This window comes from Suricata suricatta, chromosome 2 (assembly GCF_006229205.1).
Source record: "Suricata suricatta isolate VVHF042 chromosome 2, meerkat_22Aug2017_6uvM2_HiC, whole genome shotgun sequence".
NCBI classification, from domain to species: domain Eukaryota; kingdom Metazoa; phylum Chordata; class Mammalia; order Carnivora; family Herpestidae; genus Suricata; species Suricata suricatta.
In genome coordinates, this window is record NC_043701.1 from 185,991,079 (window position 1) to 186,009,750 (window position 18,672).

Genomic DNA, 18,672 nt, shown 5'->3' on the forward strand with positions numbered 1-18,672 from the left:
GGCCAGCTCCGGGGGAGACCCCGCTGCTGCATGTCCCACTCTGGGGGCACCTGAGACCCACTTCCCGCCTCCAGCCACACATGGCTATCCCGCACGGAGCCGCCGGTTGCGTCCTGGGGGCCCGGCCTCAAGGGCACCTCTGCGGGGCGCCCCCCCCCCCCCCCCCCCCGGCCAGCGTCCTCCGGGCCAGACCTCACGCGCTCATGCATTCACTCAGCAAACACGGGCTGGGCCCCGCCGCGGCACGGTACCAGACTGAGCGCCCTCTCCAGGGACTAGCCAAGCTGGGTCACCTGGGGTCGCAGAAGCCACACCACAGACACTCAATTTAGTTGTTTTTACTAAAGCACGTAAACCCCCAGGAGCCAGGGTGCGGTGGCCACGGTGAGTCTTTAGGGACCGAGGGCCTTACCGCAGGGAGGCTATCCTCCAGGGGGCCCCCTGCTGCTGAAGACCGTGGGAGGGGGGCCACCCCTTGTCCCAGCCCCAGCCCCGTGTCCAGGCGGCTTCCCCACCACAGGCCCATGGAGAAGGGGAGGGTCCTGGGGGCCCGGGCAACTGCGGGGTCAGCCCCGATGCCCCCCTCACGTCCACCCCCGTGGAGCCCCCGGAGAGGGCCTTGGGCATGCTGGCTGGGGCAAGGAGGGAGCCCAGGCCCGGCCGGACCGGGAGGGCCCAGGGGGCCTGTGCAGAACTGGGGCTCGGGGGCGGGGCTGCTGGAGATGGGAGCCTGTGGGGGGGAGGGCTGGGTGGTGGGTCCTCGGAGGGGCCGTTGGGGTCCGTGTCCTCGGGGGTGGGGGTCACCCGATGGCCAGGTGTGGCAGCCCGTACAGGACCATGTTGAGGGCGATGGGGAGTCGCTCAGGGCCACCGGGCAGTGGCCGGAAAGACGGCAGCTTGTCCTTGACGGTCCTCAGAGACTCATCTGCAGAGAGCGGGGTGGCGCTTGTGGGGCGCTCAGGGCCTGAGCAAGGCTCACGGCACACGGTGCTCCTGACTCACGTGTGGCCCTTAACACACCCTGCCGCACGCCCCGCCTCGGGACGCCAAGGCCCACCTGTCCCCCCCAGACCACCCCCACGCTGAGTGTGAGGCACCCAGGAAGTTCCACCAGCTGGGGCCTCCTGTGGCCAGCGGGCTGCCACCGCTGACTGGGGTGGGGGGGCGCATGGCAATCACGGTCCTGCCCCTTCCGGTCAGTGCACATCCGCTCGGGACAACAGAGCACGCGGGGCCACGGCTGCCTCTCCTGCTGTCCCCAGCGTGGCGTGGCAGCCCCCACACCACTGGCTCTTTCTAGACGCTCTCCGCCTTCATGCACCTGCTGCCACCAGGCCCTCCCTCCCTCACCATCCATCCAACAAGCACGTATGTTCACGACTGTGGACCACGTAGTCTTTGTGCTGTAGTCTGAAGGCTTCACTGTGAGTCAGCCTGGGCTAAACCTCTCTTAGTTACAGAAGATTGCTCTTTTAGTGTGCCGCTCCGGCTACGGGCTGGGGTCGGATCTCAGATTTCCAGGCCCAGGACCCCATGTGAAGGTGCGAAGCGGTGTCTGTCTGCCCAGAGGAACCAAGCGCGGGTCCCCCAGCCCCAGAGAGCACGCCTGGGCTTTCAGAGCTAAAGACAGATGAGCCGTGCTAACGGCCACGGTGTTTCCCCTACGGGTGTGGGAGGCCAGAAGTCTCGGAGGCTGCCGTGCTGTCAGCGTGTGCGGGGACAGGAGGTGGACACGCTAGCCTTCGGGGCTGCGGGGCTGCAGGGCTGCAGGGCCAGGGGTGGGGATCTGGTCGGGGACGCGGGAGGGGACGTGGAACAGCTTGTTACCATGGGTATTCGTGTCACCAGCTCCCGTCTTCCGAAGGAGATGGACGGCTCTCCCGACCGGCCTGCCAACTGTCAACAGATCTGGGGAAGAAACATCCCTGAGACTGGCCCGGGGCCCGGCTGGCAGGCTCCCGGAGGCCCGCAGGGCGGTGGCAGCCTGGGACCGCTGCACCCACTCACTTTCCCACAGGATGCTGGCCCGAAGGGCGTTGTGCTGCAGGGAGGTGGGCCACTGGTTCGCCAGGATGCTCCTGACCCCCACCAGACTCAGAAGGATGGCCGTCTCGACGGGTTTCTCCAGGGACAGCTGGGCCACACTGTGAGGGACCACGATCCAATGTGACTGCCTGAGCCGTCCCCAGTGCACAGCCCAAACAGCACCAAGTATTGACATGTGTCCTTGGATGGACAGATCTCCGAGTTCTTGGAAGAATGGAGAACGCCCTCCGGCCCCAGATTAAATGTCCTCTAACAAGAGGCAGCCAGAGTGCTGCCCAATCCTCCCAGACCACCCCCAGCATGGTGGGGAGCCAGGGGGCGGGGCATCCGTCAGGAGGCGGGGCCCTGCTCCTGGGGGGGCGGTGCCTGAAGGCCCTGTAGGGGGAGCTCCGAAGCCAGGGCGCCCTCCCAGCTGCTGGCCCTCTTTCCCCGGGGTCTGTGCGGGAGCTGCGCCCTCACCTCACCGGACTTTTCCAGGGACGGGCTCGGGGACAGGCGGTGGAGTCCCGGCTCCCCCGCGGGTCTCTGCCTTCCCCGCACACACCCTGCCCCTCCCCCAGGAGTCCCCAGTCAGGGGTGTGGAGGGAGGCTCTGACGCAGGGGACATGAGGCACCTCTTGCTCTCTGAGTGCTCCGTGTGCCGCCACATGCTCTGGTAGGACCGCGTCCGGTCCAGCAGGACCATCACCTGGCACTCTGCGGGACCCAGGAGGACAGCACTCGGCAGCTGCACTCCGGAGCCAAGGTGGCCAGTGCTGGCCGGTGGCCTTGCCCAGGCTAGGACTTGACGTCCGCAGGCCTCTTCCAAGCCCCCCCCCCCACCGGCTACCTGAGCCCATGGGAACCTCATTTGTTTTGGGGCCCCCACACCCTTCATGGGCTCCGGGTACAAGCGGGCGCGGCGGCAGGGCAGGCTGGCGTGCCCTCCGGGGCAGCCCCCCGACTCCCCGGCTCCGCAGAGGCTCTTGGCTCCAGGCTTGCTGGGGGGGGGCGGGAGTGCGTGTCTCACACACATGGTGACAGTAGGTCACCCTGGCCCCGTGGGCCCACTGTGACACCCGGCTGTGGATGTGCGGGGAGCTGCACAGGACAGAAGTGGACTCCCCACTTCCTACAGGGACCCGGCTGAGGGCGGTTCGGGGGGGCTGTCCCCAGGGGCAGGCAGGACCTCCAGGCTGTGAGGACAAGCCTTAGTCACAAATAGGGGGCCCCAGAGGTGCTGTCAGCCCCCCATGTGCCCGGTGACTTCACACACCTTTCCGTCTGAGAGGCCTTGTTTCTGTGCCCCTTTGGGGCAAGGACTCCGCCAGGTGACGGACTTCTGGGGTGGGGTGGGGTGGTGGCCTCACCCCCATTTCCAGGGGGCTGGGAGGAGACAAGCACCAGGTGTTTGGGGCAGGGGGCAGTGACCCTGTGACAAGTGTGCACGTGCGCCATCGTGGGTCATCTTGAGGGCATCTTCAAGGGGTCCCTGGAAAAGCTCTCCCCGTGACTGTGCAAGGCGGCCAGCCACCCGCTGAGGAAAAGGTGACTCAGGGGCGAGCCAGACCACCCACTCAGTCCTCAGGGGACAGTCAGATGGAACACAAGGCCCACAGTGCCCACGACCGCTGAAGGAGTGGGGGCGGCTGGGATCAGCGTGTTCCAGAAATGCCCACCCAGCCCTCCTGGATTCCTCAGGCGCGCTCCAGGGGCTGAACTCCCTAGCTCCTGACTCTGGCGGGGCCTGCCAGGTCCACAGCTCCGAACTGGCAGGAGGGGGAGGGCTGGAGGGGCTTCCCCCAGAGCCTGGCTGTGCCTCTAGGCAGGCCCCAGCGCTCGGAGCCCTTGCTCAGACAGTCGATGCCTGATGGAGACACGGGGGCCTTGTTCTGTCCCTGCGCGGATTCATCTCGTCCGCTGGGGTCCTGGCAGAGGGTCGGGCGCTCCGAGCACTGAGGGGCTGTCTCACCTTCTAGGTTCATGGCAGCCAACCTTTCCACCATGACGTGGGACAGGAAGCTCTCCATCCCATAGAAGAAGAAGCCGCTGCAGTGGCCTAGGAGCTGCTCCCACTGGGCCTGGCTGCAAAGGGAGGGAGGGTGGCCCGGTGGGTGGAGCCAGCAGCAGGCAGCGGCCGGCCCAGGGCGGCCCAGGGCGCCCGGTGCTGCAGGCCGACCCAGATCTGTCCTGAAGCCTGAGGCTGCAGCTGCGGGCCCAACAAACTCTCAGCAGGTGTTTCTAAAGCAAAGCCCGCCCTGTGCCCTGTGCTCTTTGCTCCCTGTCCGATCCCTCTGCTGAGACAGAACTAACGTCCACGCTCCTGGTGCCCACGGTTGACCCCGATCCTGGTTTCTACCCATGTGGTTCTCCTGAGAAGAGACGTCCCGTCCCTGGAGCAGACCCTCATTTCACTGCGCAGCGGCTTTGTAAAGTGTTAGAAGGACATTTCCCTAGTGGCCAACCTCTCCCAGGTCTCTGAGAGCACCCGCATGAGGGCATCCCCGCGCCCAACCGGCACTGGGCCTCATTCCAGGGGCCCCGGCTATGCGCCCACCCACACCTCCTTCACAGGCCACGCCCACCAGCAGCCCATCTGGCGGAGGATCCGCCCCAGCAAGCCCCCATACAATCCTGCCCGATGACTGCCCGGCTTCCTCTCACAGGCCCCGCCCACCCGCCAGCGGCCCCGCCCCATCAGGCTCCCCTACAACGCTGTCCCCTCTCCCCCACAGGCCCCGCCCAGTCGTGGCCCCGCCCCAGCAGGCCCTGAGGCCTGACCCCACTGCAGCCTGCCCCCTCCCGGCAGGCCCTGCCCGCCCACAGCCCCACCCCTCCCACAGGCTCCCGCCCACCCACAGCCCAGCCCCGCCCCTGCAGGGTCTCCCCTCCCCTCCCCCACCAAGTGCCAGAGCCAGGGGCACACCCTATAGGAGGCTGGCTGGGGGTCCTTGGGCAGAAGCACACTCCTGGGTGCCAGGTCCTCATCTGTAAAGTGGGACAGGACAGCGAACCCCCATGCAGGCGCGTGAGGACCAGGAGCCCACTTGTGAATGAAGAAAGGCTGGACCCCAGCCACTCACGGGATAAAATGGGAGGTCAGGCCTGGGGGGAACCTGAGGGAAACAGGGAGGAAGAGGGGCCAGGGGGAGCTGGAAGCCAGAGAGTGGGGAGCACCCCTCTGGTGGGTCACATAAACCGGCTTGATGCGGAACAGGGACAGTGTCCCCAGACCAACCTGGGGAAGCGCTTCTTTCCCAGATGTCCCACCCACAGAGCAGTGAACGTGTCTCGGAATCTTTCCAAAATGTCCTGGGTCACGGAGACGGGAGTCAGCGTGTCTGCAACACAAAGTGAATGGTGACAAGACAGAGGAGCTTTGTCTCACCCGTGGGACAGTGAGGGGCTCCCGGCGGCCGCAGGCCCAAATGCTGTGGCCATGGTAGTTCCTACTGTGGCCCCTGGCGTGGCGCTGGTGTGTGCTGGCATGAGCTGGTGCACAGGGATGGGGATGTGGTGGAGTCAACATTTACCACTTGTGGAAATGTCCGTGCTCCTTCCCTACCCTAAGACCTCTTCAGAGAGACTTTAAGAACGAACTCAGCAAAAGAAAAACCCAAGGAATTGGATTCTGAGGGCTGCAGGGGACAGCACGGAGTCACGTCTGGGCCCGGAGGGGCACCGGACCTCGCTTCGGGGGCTCATTTGTCATACAGCTGACATCCGGCCCACGCACCCCCACCCTGCGTGGCCGGTGTGAAGGGAGGCAGCCGAGAGGGGAGGCCTCAGCACTGAGCCCACGCTCCTCCGCGCCGGAGCCCCCGGGGTGGCGTGTGGCACGTGTGCACACGCCCAGGGGCCTGTGAGAGATGCTTGCCTGTGCCCTGGGCCTCCTCGTGGGGGTCCGCGATGACTGGGTCTGGGTTAAGGAGAAGCAGCCCACACGCTTGGGGGTCTCTGGCGGCGGGGCCGATAAAGGATACACTTGAAGTTGTCGGGGTCGACCAGGAGGCAGTCCAGGGGGATGAGCCGGGGCGCAGCGTTCTGCTCCACAGACAACGGTGTTTAGGGCCCCTTTGCCCCGCAGGTGGGACCCCAGCCCCCCGGGCCCTCTGCCTGTGGCCAGCGAGGCCTCATCTGCCCACCTTGTGTCCCCTCCTAGTTGGGTTCCTCTTCCTGGAGTCTTTGCCTTTGGCCTCCCTCTTCACGGCCCCGTTGGCTGCAGACAGGAAAAGAAGGCGCTGTTGGAAGCCAGCGGGAATGCACTAATGTCCCTGAATGGTTCACTTTAATTTTACATCCTGTCTCATCTCAATAAAAAACACCCAAAAAGTAGTGAGAACAATGGATTTTAATTTCTGTAAAGTTGTGAGAGTGGAAACTTCTCAAATGGAAAGGCTCGCAGGAACAGGCCGAGCCAGGAGACCCTAAGAAAGGAACAGTCACCAGAGGCCCCCGGCCCACCTGGCTGACGGTTCACACACCACGCGGGGCACCCGCCCTCCACTGCCCTGCCGGCTCAGAGGCTCCGGCAATACGGACAGTTTACCTCCTCTCTTTCAGCCCTCCTGCCTCTCATTCCAGCGCGTGCGCCCACATTCCAGGAGGGAAGAGTGAGACTCTGGCTGTGTCCTCACTGTGTGCTGGGCTGTCACAAAGGCAGCTCACTCAGGACCTGGGCGGACCCTTCCGCCAGGGAGAGTGGTGTTCATCCCAACCCAGTTTGCTAAGAGTTTCTATTAGGAATGCATTCACTTTAACAAATGCTGTTTTTCTGCAAACAAGTGACCAAGATGCTTATTAAGTTTGTTTACCCTTGGTCTAATTTAATGACACTTGTAAACTTTCAGGGTCAGACTGGGTGATGAAAGTTATATTTTTCTTCCTTGTGCTGTTCTTGGCCGTTTGGGTGTGAGCCGGAGGGTGGAGGGGCCGCCTTTCCCCTTATTCTCAGGGAGATTTGTCAAGATGGACATCAGCTGTTTCTGGAGAGTCTGCTAGATTTCAGCAGGCGATGTGACGCCACTGGCCCCTTCTCTGTTGGTTAGGAGACGGGGCGGTTTGCCTCCGTGAGTCCCGAGCCGTTTTTTCCCAGGACTTGGCCCGCTTTGCCTGAGTGCTGGAACAATCGAGGGGAGCTGCTTATGAAGTTCTCTCACCAGCTTCCAAATCTCCGACGCCTCTTCCGAGTCAGAGGGTCCTTCTACTCCTCACGGTGTGCATTTGTGCCCCGTGCGTGTTTTTCTTGATCATGCTCCCCAGAATGTGTCTGTGTTGTGAGTTTTTAAAAACTTTGTCCGTCTTCTATTTTGTTGGTGTTTGTTCATGTGCTTCCTGCCCCCCTCCTGGCCTTGCTCAAACCCCTTGGACTCCGTGCTTACCTCCCACACTTTCAGAGACGCCAGCAGGCTTGCACCTGCCTGTGATCAGGAGTCCTGTGAGATGTGCAGGAGCGTGTTTTTAAATTTCCAAATGGGGGTTCGAGAAACCCACCTTTTGGTCGTGGCTCCCGCTCCGCCCGCGCTGGTGTCGGCAGCGTCTGTCATGGCCCCAGCTGCGGAACAGCCCCACCCCGTGACGCTGGCGGCTGTGGAGTCCGCTGCACGCAGCAGCGGGCAGCTGTCCCTTCCAGTCACTCCGACCGTCTCTTCATCTCTCCCCCTCGTGAGAGCAGCGGCTGCCTCTTCCCGTCACTCCGTGACCTCCTGCCCCGTCTTACAAGGACCTGCTGCGTCGTGGCTGCTGTCAACGTGCCGCTGGGGGTCTTCATCGCTCCGACCGCCTTCCCTGACGTCTCTGCTCTGCTTCTTGTGTCGGGGGCTTCTGGAAACTTCTGGATGCATTGCGTTACCATCTCTGTCCAATTTCAGTGTGGGGACATGGGTGGCCCCCAGTTCCAGGACTCCCCTCGTGGGGCTCCACGTCCCTGGGGCCCCCTCCCAGGGCCCAGGCTCTGTGCCCACTCTCCGGCGTCAGGAAGCCGCTGCTCCCTCTGCGTCACCGTCTCCCTGCGCTCAGCTGGGAGGGCAGATGTGGCCCTTGTCACTTCGTCCAGATGCAGGTGGAAGTCCACATTGACCGTTTTCAGTTTCCGTTCATACTCACTGAGGTGCGGCCTGCCCGCCGGGGCCCGCCCAGAGCGCCGGCCCGCAGCCAGGAGGGCCTCCCAGACCCAGCACGTCTGCGTGGAAGGCGCCGACAGACGGGCCACTGTCAGCCCAGGCCCGCCCCTGCACCCCCCCATCGCCTCATGCCGCCTCCGGGATCGGCCAGGTCACTGGCTGCTCGCCGCCGCCCCGCCTCTCAGACCCCAGTGTGCGCGGCCCCGACCGACGCCCAGTGCCCGTCCGCGTGCCTCACCGGCACCTGGCACACAGCAGGTGTTCTGTGATACCCCGAACCCACGTGTGCCCAGACACATGCCACCACGTTTGATGATAACTGACAGGAGTCCACGTAACGGTAACTTAGTCCATTTTGAAATTGAACCTCAGTGCAGCCAAGGGTCCTCCTTACCTGTGTCCTCTTTACGGAGGCGATTCCACAGCATCTGCAGGGAAAACTCTCGTGACACGGAGACCACCCCTTCCGCAAACACGGAGAGACCCTCGAGCGGCAGCTCCAGAAGATGCCGGTCCGCAGCGAGGACAGTGCTGTCCGCAGCCTCGGGCTGAACTGTGGACAGGGCGGCACCGGCTACCAAGGCCGCAGGAGCCGGGCTCCTGAGACCCACAACCCCCTGCGCGGGCCTGCCTGTCCCTGTGATGCCGGTCGATCGACTGGAGACACAAGAAGAAGTCTGAGCTCGGCTCCGCTTGTGACGGGGTGAGGGGAGGAGGGAGGGGAGCATGGGGTGGGGTCTGGGGAAGGACGCTCGTTTTGACGGCACAGCTGAGTCACAGCTCAGACCTGGACAAAGTCTGGGTCACAGGGCCGCCGGGTCCTGCCGGGGCAGGTCCTGGAACCCATGACCCCTAACCAGGGGGCCGCCTCTCAGAGGACGAAGGTTTGCACCTGAGCCGTGGCAGCTTCTCCAGGTCATCACGGGCCCTTGGAGAGCGGCGGGACCACCTTGGCCTGGTAGAGAAAACCTGCCCTGTCTGACGGGCGTAGATGGTCCTGGGGGAGGTCACTAGACACTTTAGTGGAATCTACTCTATGTATAAAGTAAAACAAATTACTGAAGTGCGCCAAGGGGGATTTTTAGGGCAGAGTCGCGTGGACAGAGGTGCCCGCGGCGGGCCAGCCCTGGCCTCTCCCCTGGAGCGGGGGCATCACTACCGTCCCGAGGCCACGGGCGCCCCCACCCTGAGCTGCAGCCGCTGCGACACGCGAGCCGGAGTGCGGGCAGCGCCGCGCGTGGGGAGGGGCACCGGCGGGGCCTCTGGACCGAAGCGCCCCGTGCAGGGGCTGCCCTTTTCCTCCCGCTCAGTGGCGCCGTGTGGGCGTCGGAAAAGGAGACAAGCGAAAATGCCTTTGAGAAACGCAGTTCGCAGTCGCAGGCGCGGCTGGGGGACTGAGCCTCACGGTCACACTCCGCCCTGGCCGCGGGGCTGGGAGGACGGGGCGGGCACATTTCCCACCCTTCCCGGCACATGGAGCGGGAAACCGGAGGGGCTGCCCTGACTGCGCGGAGGCGACCAGGACGTCCCTGAAGCTGGGGCGCTGGGGACCCCTCCCCAGGGGCGCTCAGGCCAGCAGGCGCCATCCTGCACTCAGGAGCCAGCAGGTCCCTGTGCGGAAGCTCCTGAGGGTGACGGGCAGCCTGCCACCCCGCGGCGGCCAGCGCTCCCGGGAGGCGCAGGTCCGAGGGGGCGCCGGGGCCCGAGGGCCTGCCCACGCCCTGGGAGACCCTCCGGGGGGCCTGTTTCTGACCCACCTGGGCTCTCCCAAGCCAGCTTCCCCTCGGCGCTCCCGCTCACCCTGGGGCAGCGACGCTTTCCTTTCCTTGTCTTTGCCCTTTGGTCTCCCCGAATCTGCAACAACTGTGGGCGTCTGTGTTCTGGGGGTCAAAGGCACATCCTCAGGTTTTTAAAAACACATGAACATCACCTGTACTAAGAACGTGAGGAACATCTCTCTGGATGTTTCACATCAGGCCAGTGAGAGTCCCTTCTGGGGACCGGGCTCTCCGAGATGGGGCCGGGGATAACTGGGCACAGACAGACGCAAACAGGCCTCCGGGTGTTTTCTCACCAGCTGGCAAATCTAAAAAGGACCATGTGCCCAAGGCCTCTGGCTTCTTCTCTACCAAGAATAAGTCAAAGGGGCTCAGGACCCGGGCCGGGCACCCCTCTCTCACCCGGCACGGGCACCAGGCCCTGCAACGGCAGGGGGCCGTGGGGGCCTTAGTGGTGGGGACGCGCCCCCCAGAGTCAGGCCTTCTCCTTAGGGCGGAGGCCCCGAGCCTGGCACTTTGGGTTTGAGGGGCCCCCTGTGCATTCTCCATCTGAATTCAGCACGGTCTGACCCAGGGCAGAGCAGGGCTCATCGGCTTCATCGCAGAGACTCGAACCTCTGGGTGGGAATGGTGCCCGGCCCCCCCACGGCCAGCCACTCAGCTTTTGCTGGGATTTGGGAGGCTCTGGCCTGCAGGCTGAGCCCCCTGCCCTGGCCACCCTGGCCCCCAGGCGTCGGAGTCCTGACTGCCCCCAGCACCACTTCTGGGGACAGAGACATGGTGACCCTCTTCCCTATCCTGGGGAGAGTGCTGGACTTTGTGCCCCAACCCCCGCCCCCCAGCACATCTAGCCAGCCCGGCTCTGTCACGCCCCCCGTGGCCTCCACCCTTGTGCAGGGATCCGTGGTGGGTGGAACTCTCCCGGGGTCAGCCCGCGACAGGTACCTGGGCTCCGGGCTGCTGAGCACGGGGAGCAGCGGCCTCAGGTACTCCTCCAGGCCTGTCAGGACTTCCCCAAACTTCTGCAGAGACTGTCCTTCCCTCTCATGGTGCTGGTGCCCATTTTCCAATTCCTGCCGCAGCCCAGACATCGCCGTGATCACAAGTGTCTCCGGGGGCCACATGAAGCCCCAGCCCAGTCAGAGCACGGAGGGAGGAAAGCCCTGCAGGACCCTCGGACCTGCTCTCCCAGAGAAACGCTTGGCGGCCAGGGGCCCGGCTCAGCTGCACAGCAGGCTCTTTGCGCCCACCGGCCTGCCCCAGACCCACAGGCTCCTCCACTCACATCATGGAGACACCCACAACAGACTCACTCAAGGAGTCAAAGAGGGGTCGGCCGTCCTCTGGGGACCCCCGACCTGGGTGTCCAGCAGAGCCCGGGGTCTGGGTGGCTGGCGCCGCTCACCTAGCCCTCTCTCCCACCCCTCACTGCAGCCAGGCCCCGGGCCTGGTCCTCCCCGCACGGTGGGAGCAGCCCGGGCAGCTGGGCTCAGGGGTCTCACCGCGCTTGAGTTCATGGCCGTGTGCTCACTGTTCACCTCACCTGGGCCAGCTCCCGGAACTGCTGGGCACTGGCCAATAGGCAGGAGAAGGTGGCCGGGTTCACGGCCACCCGGGCCACCTTGCAGAAGCCTGTGGAGATCAACACCGTCGCTGTCCCCACCCCACAGCCTGAGGGGCTGAGGCCAGATGGAGCGGGGGCTGTGCATGAACACGGGCACCCGCGGTGGCTGTCAGAGCGGGGAGCCGGACGGGCGTCCCCCAGTCTACAGCCTCCCTTAGTTTCCAGAGAAATGGGAAGCGGGATAACGTGCCTGAGGTGGGAGGAGGCAAGTGGGGCTGTCGGGTTTCCTGGGAGAAAAAACTGTAGAGCCGAGCGAGCGCGGCCCTGGAGGGCAGGCGGAGGCTGGGGCCTGGCCCCGGGAAACACAGGTCTCTGCCCGCAGCCCCGTCTCTCACGGGCTCAACAAGTGGCACCGGCAAGCCCCTCCGCCAGTGGAGAAAGGCAGGTGCAAGCCTGCGTGAGGCGGGACTGGGCCGCGCCCCTTCGGGGAGGACTCACCGCCCGCTTGGAGCGCCTTCCCTTTGGCCGCAGGGACGGACCTGGGTCTCTCGCAGGCAGCGCCATACAGATGGGTCCTGTTGCCAGAGCGCCGGGCAGGGTCAGAGCCCAGCTGGTTGGGGCCCGCGGGGAGCCTGTTCTGCGGACCACACGCACCCTGGCAGAGCCCCCTCCCCACCAATGCCTTGGCCAAGACGCAGAATCAAGACAGACCCATCTGGGCACAGTCACCGCCGGAGCTGTCTGCCTTCTCTCTGCTTGGCAGGCACACGGTGCGGGGAGGGGGGGTGGCATCGCGTTGCCCCGTCACGCCAGCCTGGTGGGTGCTGCACCCGCCCCCTCTTGGCCTGTAGCGCCTGCCCGCCTGTGTCAGTCCAGCCAGAGCCTTCGTGAGCCCATAACACGCCCTCCATCGTGACAGCAACCCCCCCGCCCCCGTGACAGGGCTGTGTCCGCACTGCCCTGCTGGACTTCTTAACCAGGCGGCCAAGGCCCCCAGAACCGGAACAGGAAGGCCTTACCCATCCCGGCTGTGGTGCAAGAAGAGAATCCGAAAAGTCGGTGGGATTTCATTCAGGATGTTAAAATGCTGCTCGGTGACCAAGAGATTTTGCCAAGCCTGCGTGTGACAGACGGGCATCAAGGGGCATCAAGGGACCATGCCGGACGCTGGCCCCGTCCCTGAGCTGTGCTCACAGATGCTCTGTGCGGAGCCTCCCGCTGGGGTCTGCTCAGCCAGCCTGCGGCGGGACCCCTGCAGGACTCGCGGCCGCCACCAGGGGGCAGAGGGCGCACGCGGCCTCCACTGGGATCCACCCACCTTCCACCCCGTGTCCCGTGTGGCAAACTTGACCTGCCCGACACAAGCAGGCCTGAGAACCCGAGTAAGTAACACACGCAAGACCCTCTAGCCACTTGGTGTCTTCCCTCTGATCCTCTGCCCGGTCCCCTGAACGCCGCAGGTGTGGACACACGTGTGCCCCTGTCCTACGGCGCAAACCGCTCCGAGGGGCACGGGCTCTGAGGAGCACCCCTGTCGGAGACCCAGCCGGCTCCGAGGCCCCCTGCCGGCTCCGAGGCGCACTGCTCCCCAGAGAGCGGTCCACTTGCTTCGTGTCAGCCAGCGCCTGCCGGTGTCTGCGCTCATGTCCAAGTGTGCAGGTGGAGTGGACAGGAAGCAGAAGCACGACCCAGCCGCACCCACGGGCCCAGATGAGGAGCCAGGGACCAGACAGGCTTCCTAGGAGAGCGGGGTGCACTGCGCCCAGTAAGCGCCACCGGCCTCTGTCCACCAGGGCTGTCCCCGCAGCTGGCCCGCCCCGGGCATGTGCCCGTGGGGCACTCCTGCAGGGCCCAGGCCAGGGACAGAGGCTCCGGCTGAGCACAGACCCCGATGCCAGAGGGGCTCCTGCGTCCAAGCAGGCCGGCGCACCAGTGTGGCCACGTCCTGCTGCGCCTGCTCCATTTTAGTGCCCGGGCGGGGGTCTAGCCATCTGAGTGCAGTTTTAGTTTTTGCATTTCTCTAATAACTAATGACTTTGGGTGCCATTAAACATGTTTATTGACCATTTTTTGTGAAATTCCACTGGTGTAACTTTTTTCTGTGAGAGTCTTTTCTTCCTGAAGGGAGCACACCCCTTGTACCCACAGGACGTGAGCTCCGGGGCCGCTTCCCCAGCTTGTTTTCATTTCAGTTTTTATTCAAATTCCAGTGTGGTTCGCATCTGCTTCCGGTGTACAATGCAGTGATTCGACACTTCCACACCGCAGCCGGTGCCCCTCAGGACAGGTGCCCACCTCCGTCCCCGTCACCTGTCCCTCCCAGCCCCACCCGCCGGCCCTCCGGCCACCAGCAGTGTGTTTCCGGTAGTTGAGTCTGTTTCTTGGTTTGTCTGTCTCTTCTTCCCTTCGCCCGTTTGTTTCTTGATTCCACATGTGAGTGAACTCATAGGGTGTTTGTCTTTTTCTGCCTTGTTTCGCTTGGCATCATTCTCCCCAGTTCCATCCACGTCATCGCAGATGGCAGGATTTCATTCTTTCTGATGGCTGAGCAACATTCCCTCGTGTATACGAACACCTCTTCTGTATCCGCTCATCAGTCGGTGGACACGGGCTGCTCAGCCCCGTAGGTCACGCTTCTATAAACACAGGGCTTCGCGTGTGTCTTGTGTTTCTCGGATAGATTCCCGGGAATGCAATTACTGGGTCACAGAGTAGTTCCATGTTAAACATTCTGAGGAGCCCCCACACTGCTCCACAGGGGCCGCACCAGTTTGCACCGCCCCCCCGACAGCGCACGAGGGTCCCCTTCTGCACGTCCTCGCCTACACCGATGTTTCCTGTGTCGCTGACGTCAGCCATTCTGACGGTGCCAGGGGCCGCGGCTTGCGTTCTGACTCCCAGCAGGCACTACCTTTTCAATGAATCTCTCAGGAGGTTTGTAGTTTTCAGGGAGAGGTCGGGGTGTCCTATGTCAGACTTTCCCTTAGGTATTGATTGTTCTGATGCTGCCAAAAACGGTCACTCATTTTCCTTTTCTGTTTGTTTGCACCTGCCATGTGGAGTGCTGCTGCCGTTTCTCTGACGACCTGCGAAATAGGCACATCAGGCCCCTGACCTCGGCGCGGACTGTCCTTTCTCCGCTTCCTTCTTTCACCGCTGGCCTCGCTGGACCACGGGGGCCTCCGGAGCTGAGACTCCTGGAGAAGAAGCTTCCGGTCCTTCCAGATGGGACGAGGTTTGCTCTGGGACTTAAAAGACATTCTTTTTTCAAATTCAGGAAGTTATCTTCCATCTTCGTTTCGTAAAATCACATCTTGGTGCTGAATTTTGACAAATGCTTCCCCACGTTTATCAAGGTGACCTAAAGAATCGTCTCCTGCTAATAAGGTGAATTACATCGATGGCTTCATGTGGAACCACAGGGAGCGTGGCTGTCTGAGCCTGATCTTGGCCACTGCCTCGGTCTCCTCAGATGAGTGAGATGGTTCTTCCTTGTGACGTCACCACCAGGTCCTAGTGTCCAGACGCAGCGGACCTCAGAATAAAGGGGAGTACTCCTCTTCCTCCTCTTCTCTAGAAGTGTTTGGGGAGGTTATTTCTTCCTTTACTGTTTGGAAGAATTTACTGGGGAAGGCAACTGAGTCTGAGACTTTCTCTGTAGGGGCGTTTTTAATAAAAGACTCAGCTTCTTTAACAGATAATTACGTATTCAGATCTTTATTCTGTCAGCTTGTACGTTGTAGTTTTTGGAGACATTTGTCTCTTCCATCCCAATAGTCGAGGTCACTGGAGTAAGGTTAGAGAGGACGTCCCCGGACCAGCTCTGTGGCGTCCGAAGGGTCCCGTGTGTCTTTCTGGTGCTGACACTGGGACTTGGCCACGTTCTCCCATTTTATTTTCCCTTATCAGGTCTTCTTACATGCTCATTGACTTTGTTAATCTTCTCTTTGGAACCCTTTTACCCGTGTTTCTTTCCTCTATCTTAATTTTGTTTTAATTTCATTGTTTCTATTGACATATTTCCTATTTGTTACTTTCTATTTTTCTTAGGTGTTTTTGTTCTAGCTTCTAGAGATCAAAACTTAAATTACCGATTTTAAGATTTTCTCCTTCTTTTCAAGGCTGTATTTTTTCTCAAAGCTCTGCTTTAGACAAGTCTCATAAGTTTTGATATATAGCACTTTTATTCTCTAACTCAGTTTAAAACGTTTTCTAAATTTCATTGTGATTTCTTCTTTGACGAATCGATGATGATGCTCTCAAAGCACTGGCCTCTTTCCTACACGCCTTTCCGCCGTATTGATTTCTAGTCTAATCTCACGGCGGCTGGAGAGGTGTCACCCTGTGGCGTGTCTGGCCTGCTCTCAGCGTGTCCACACCCGGGGCTCTAAGGATAGCGCTAGGTGCCCCTGACCCGGCACCTGCTGTGGCGGCCACGGTGGCCTGGCTGTGGTCTGCACCCCACCCCCAGGTGCAGCCGACCCTGAGTCTGTGACCAGAGTCATGCAGGCCTCCCCCAAGGATGCTTGAGGCAGGAGGAGGACCACCACCCGTGATGCAGACAGCCACCCCCACCCCGGCCTGCCTCGGACCCCATCCCATCTCGGACCTGTCCTGCCTCCACCCGGTCCACCCTCCACCCTATCTCCCCTTGGACCTCGACCCCCTCCACCCTGGCCTGCCTCCACCCTGGCCTGCCTTGACCCCGTCCACCTCCACTCTGTCCCGCCTCTACCCCGTCCCCCCTCTACCCGGTCCCCCCTTGGACCCCGTCCTGCCTCCACCCCATCCTGACTCCACCCCGTCCCCCCTCAGACCTCAGCCTTCCTCCACCCCATCCCCCTTCGGACCCCGGCCCCCTCGGACCCCGTCCCCCTCGGACCCCGGCCCGCCTCGACCCCACCTCACCCCAGCCACAGTGACACACGTGGACGTGTCCTCCGAGGGTGGGCAGCAGGGCCGTGGGGACCGGCCTGCACCTCCCGGGGCCCGCACTGCTCCTTCAGGAGGAGGGAGGCCCTTCCGGCACAGTGCTCCACCGCGGGCTCAAAGGAGGCCCGTGGGCACCCTGTGGCCCCCCCTCCCTGTCTGCCGTGGGCCCGGGCATTTACGGTCACCGAGGAGGTGGACTCCTATCCCCACAAGGCCTCGAGGAAGAGGAGGTCAGAGAGGGTGAGTGACCCCGAGAACCACACAGCTAACAGGCGGGGACCAGGGTCAGGACCAGGCCCGAATGCCCCCAGGCTGGCGACGGGAGGCGGCGGCAGGCTCGGAGGCTCACGCACCCGGGAAATGGCCACCAGCCTCTGCTTCACGCCGGAGACCAGGCCGCTGGACGTCCCCTGCTTCCGCTCCAGCCGGTGCTCCAGCTGCAGCAGCGCTGCCAGCTGCGAGCTGCTGGTGTTGTCCGTGGCCGCCAACAGAACATCCCGCATCATCTCCGAGGAGGAGCAGCTCTGAATCAGACAGGAGGGGCCCAGGGGCCTGAGCCCTGCCCTGGGCCGGGGGTGCCCACGCGGGAGGGCGGGCAGGGGCTGCACAGCCTCTTCTGGTACGTGCTTCCTGGGACACCGTGCTCCTCCTGGCCCTGCACCACTGTGCTCCAGCGCCCGCCCACTCCTTTGCTCCTAGCCTCAGGATCAGGGGGCTTGGTGGACTCACAGGGATCAGCAATAAGCGGGGGCTCAGGGAACCTCGGGGGATGGGATGGCCTTCCCTGCTTCTTTCCGGGGCCTGAAGCCCCTCTGCCAGCTGGGCACTGTTCTCCAGGCAGAGACCGGCCAGGCCACCGGCAGGAGGGAGTGCCGGTTGCTCAGGGCCTCTCTCCCCCAACGTGGCCAAGAAGGGTCCGGAGGAAGGGGTGCAGAGCAGAGCCAAACCTGAGCCAGCGCCAGGAACTGGCAGGTGGCCCCGGGGTCCAGGGTGCCGGTGCACTCCACCGTCTCCAGGCTGGCAGCCGCTGCGATGTCCAGAAGCTGGCCGCCCAGGGCCACCTGCAAGCACTGCAGCAGCACCTCGGACGCCTGGGCCAGGTACCGCTGGGCCAGCTCCACCCGCTGCAGGGCCACACGGCTCAGGCTCAGGCCGGGGTGGGGGCAGGGCGTCGTGGGGCGGGTGGGCAGGGCCGTACCTGCAGGTACCAGCCCTTCCTGCTGCGCTCCTCTGAGGCGGCCCCGGAGGCTCTCGGGCTGCCTTCTTCGTCCTCCTGGACGATCTCCAGGCGCTGATGGCCTCTCAGCTCAGCACCAGCCTGCGGAGAAGGCGCCCTGTCAGCCGGCTCCGCTGCTTGGGGCTGGGCGGCTCCCGAGAAGAGCAGGGTGTGTGGGGATGAGCCTGACTTCGCCTTGGGCAGGTGCCTCCCAGATGGAGCAGGGGCACCTACGAGGCCCGAGGACGGTGGCCTGGGGCTTCTCCAGCCTTCAGCTGCAGCAGCCGTTGGCCGGGCTCCTCTGAGGGGCAGCGTGCTCCCTGGGGGCAGCCTTGCGGGGACCTCGAGAAGGGTGCAGGCCTGGGTGCGCGGGGCTCAAGCCCTCGTGCCGGCTTCCCCAGACAGCGTGGGGGGCGGAAGGGAGAGAGGGGCATGAGTGGGGGTGTGCACCTGGCTCTTGGGCACACCCCAGACTCCCTGGAGAGCTGCTGAGGTGCGGAGGATGCTGCGGCTGGGGACGGCCTGCCCTTGGGCCCCTGCGGCTCACTCCTCTCCAGTCTGCCCGCAGCAGTCCATGTTTCTCTCCCACCCACCCGTCACACGGACGGACTTCTTGCCTTTGTCTCCCTTGCTCAGGCCACACCACCTTCTTTTTCTTTTTAATGTTCATTTATGTATTGGGGGGGAGGGGCAGAGAGAGGGGGACAGAATTCCAAGCAGCCTCCGCACACTCGGTGAGAAGCCTGACACGGGGCTCGAACTCACAGACTCTGAGATCATGACCTGAGCCGAAATCAAGAGTCAGAGCCGACCGAGACGTCCGGGCGCCCCAGGCCACCCCACTTCTTAACCAGGGACCATTCCTGTTCACACCGCGGGTCTTACTGAGGTCAGGGGAGTCTTAAATACCCGGGTTTGTTCTCAGGCGCGGGTGAGGGGCTGCGGGCGGCTGGAAGGAGCACGTACCCAGGGGCCCTCCTCCCAGTAGAAGGTGGGGCGCACGGGGGCCGCCTGCAGGGCCAGCAGGCGCAGCGC

The 18,672-nt window shown here is 63.3% G+C and overlaps 1 protein-coding gene across 1 annotated transcript in view; it reads right to left on the minus strand.

Moving 5' to 3' along the window:
• Window positions 1-322: 322 nt before the first annotated feature.
• CFAP46 (cilia and flagella associated protein 46) overlaps window positions 323-18,672 on the minus strand; it is a 91,556-nt gene continuing 73,206 nt past the window's right edge. Inside the window, exons 43-61 of the mRNA XM_029932813.1 lie at window positions 18,604-18,672; window positions 17,620-17,739; window positions 17,369-17,545; window positions 16,775-16,945; window positions 12,509-12,606; window positions 11,988-12,064; window positions 11,469-11,557; window positions 10,871-10,998; window positions 9,948-10,027; window positions 8,542-8,700; window positions 6,171-6,244; window positions 6,009-6,069; window positions 5,903-5,938; window positions 5,264-5,366; window positions 3,998-4,110; window positions 2,661-2,742; window positions 2,008-2,144; window positions 1,828-1,908; window positions 323-925 (exon numbers count right to left, since the gene is read on the minus strand). Coding sequence (XP_029788673.1) covers window positions 801-925; window positions 1,828-1,908; window positions 2,008-2,144; window positions 2,661-2,742; window positions 3,998-4,110; window positions 5,264-5,366; window positions 5,903-5,938; window positions 6,009-6,069; window positions 6,171-6,244; window positions 8,542-8,700; window positions 9,948-10,027; window positions 10,871-10,998; window positions 11,469-11,557; window positions 11,988-12,064; window positions 12,509-12,606; window positions 16,775-16,945; window positions 17,369-17,545; window positions 17,620-17,739; window positions 18,604-18,672 — 1,980 coding nt within the window. The 3' untranslated portion in view covers window positions 323-800. The remainder of the gene's footprint in view (window positions 926-1,827; window positions 1,909-2,007; window positions 2,145-2,660; window positions 2,743-3,997; window positions 4,111-5,263; window positions 5,367-5,902; window positions 5,939-6,008; window positions 6,070-6,170; window positions 6,245-8,541; window positions 8,701-9,947; window positions 10,028-10,870; window positions 10,999-11,468; window positions 11,558-11,987; window positions 12,065-12,508; window positions 12,607-16,774; window positions 16,946-17,368; window positions 17,546-17,619; window positions 17,740-18,603) is intronic.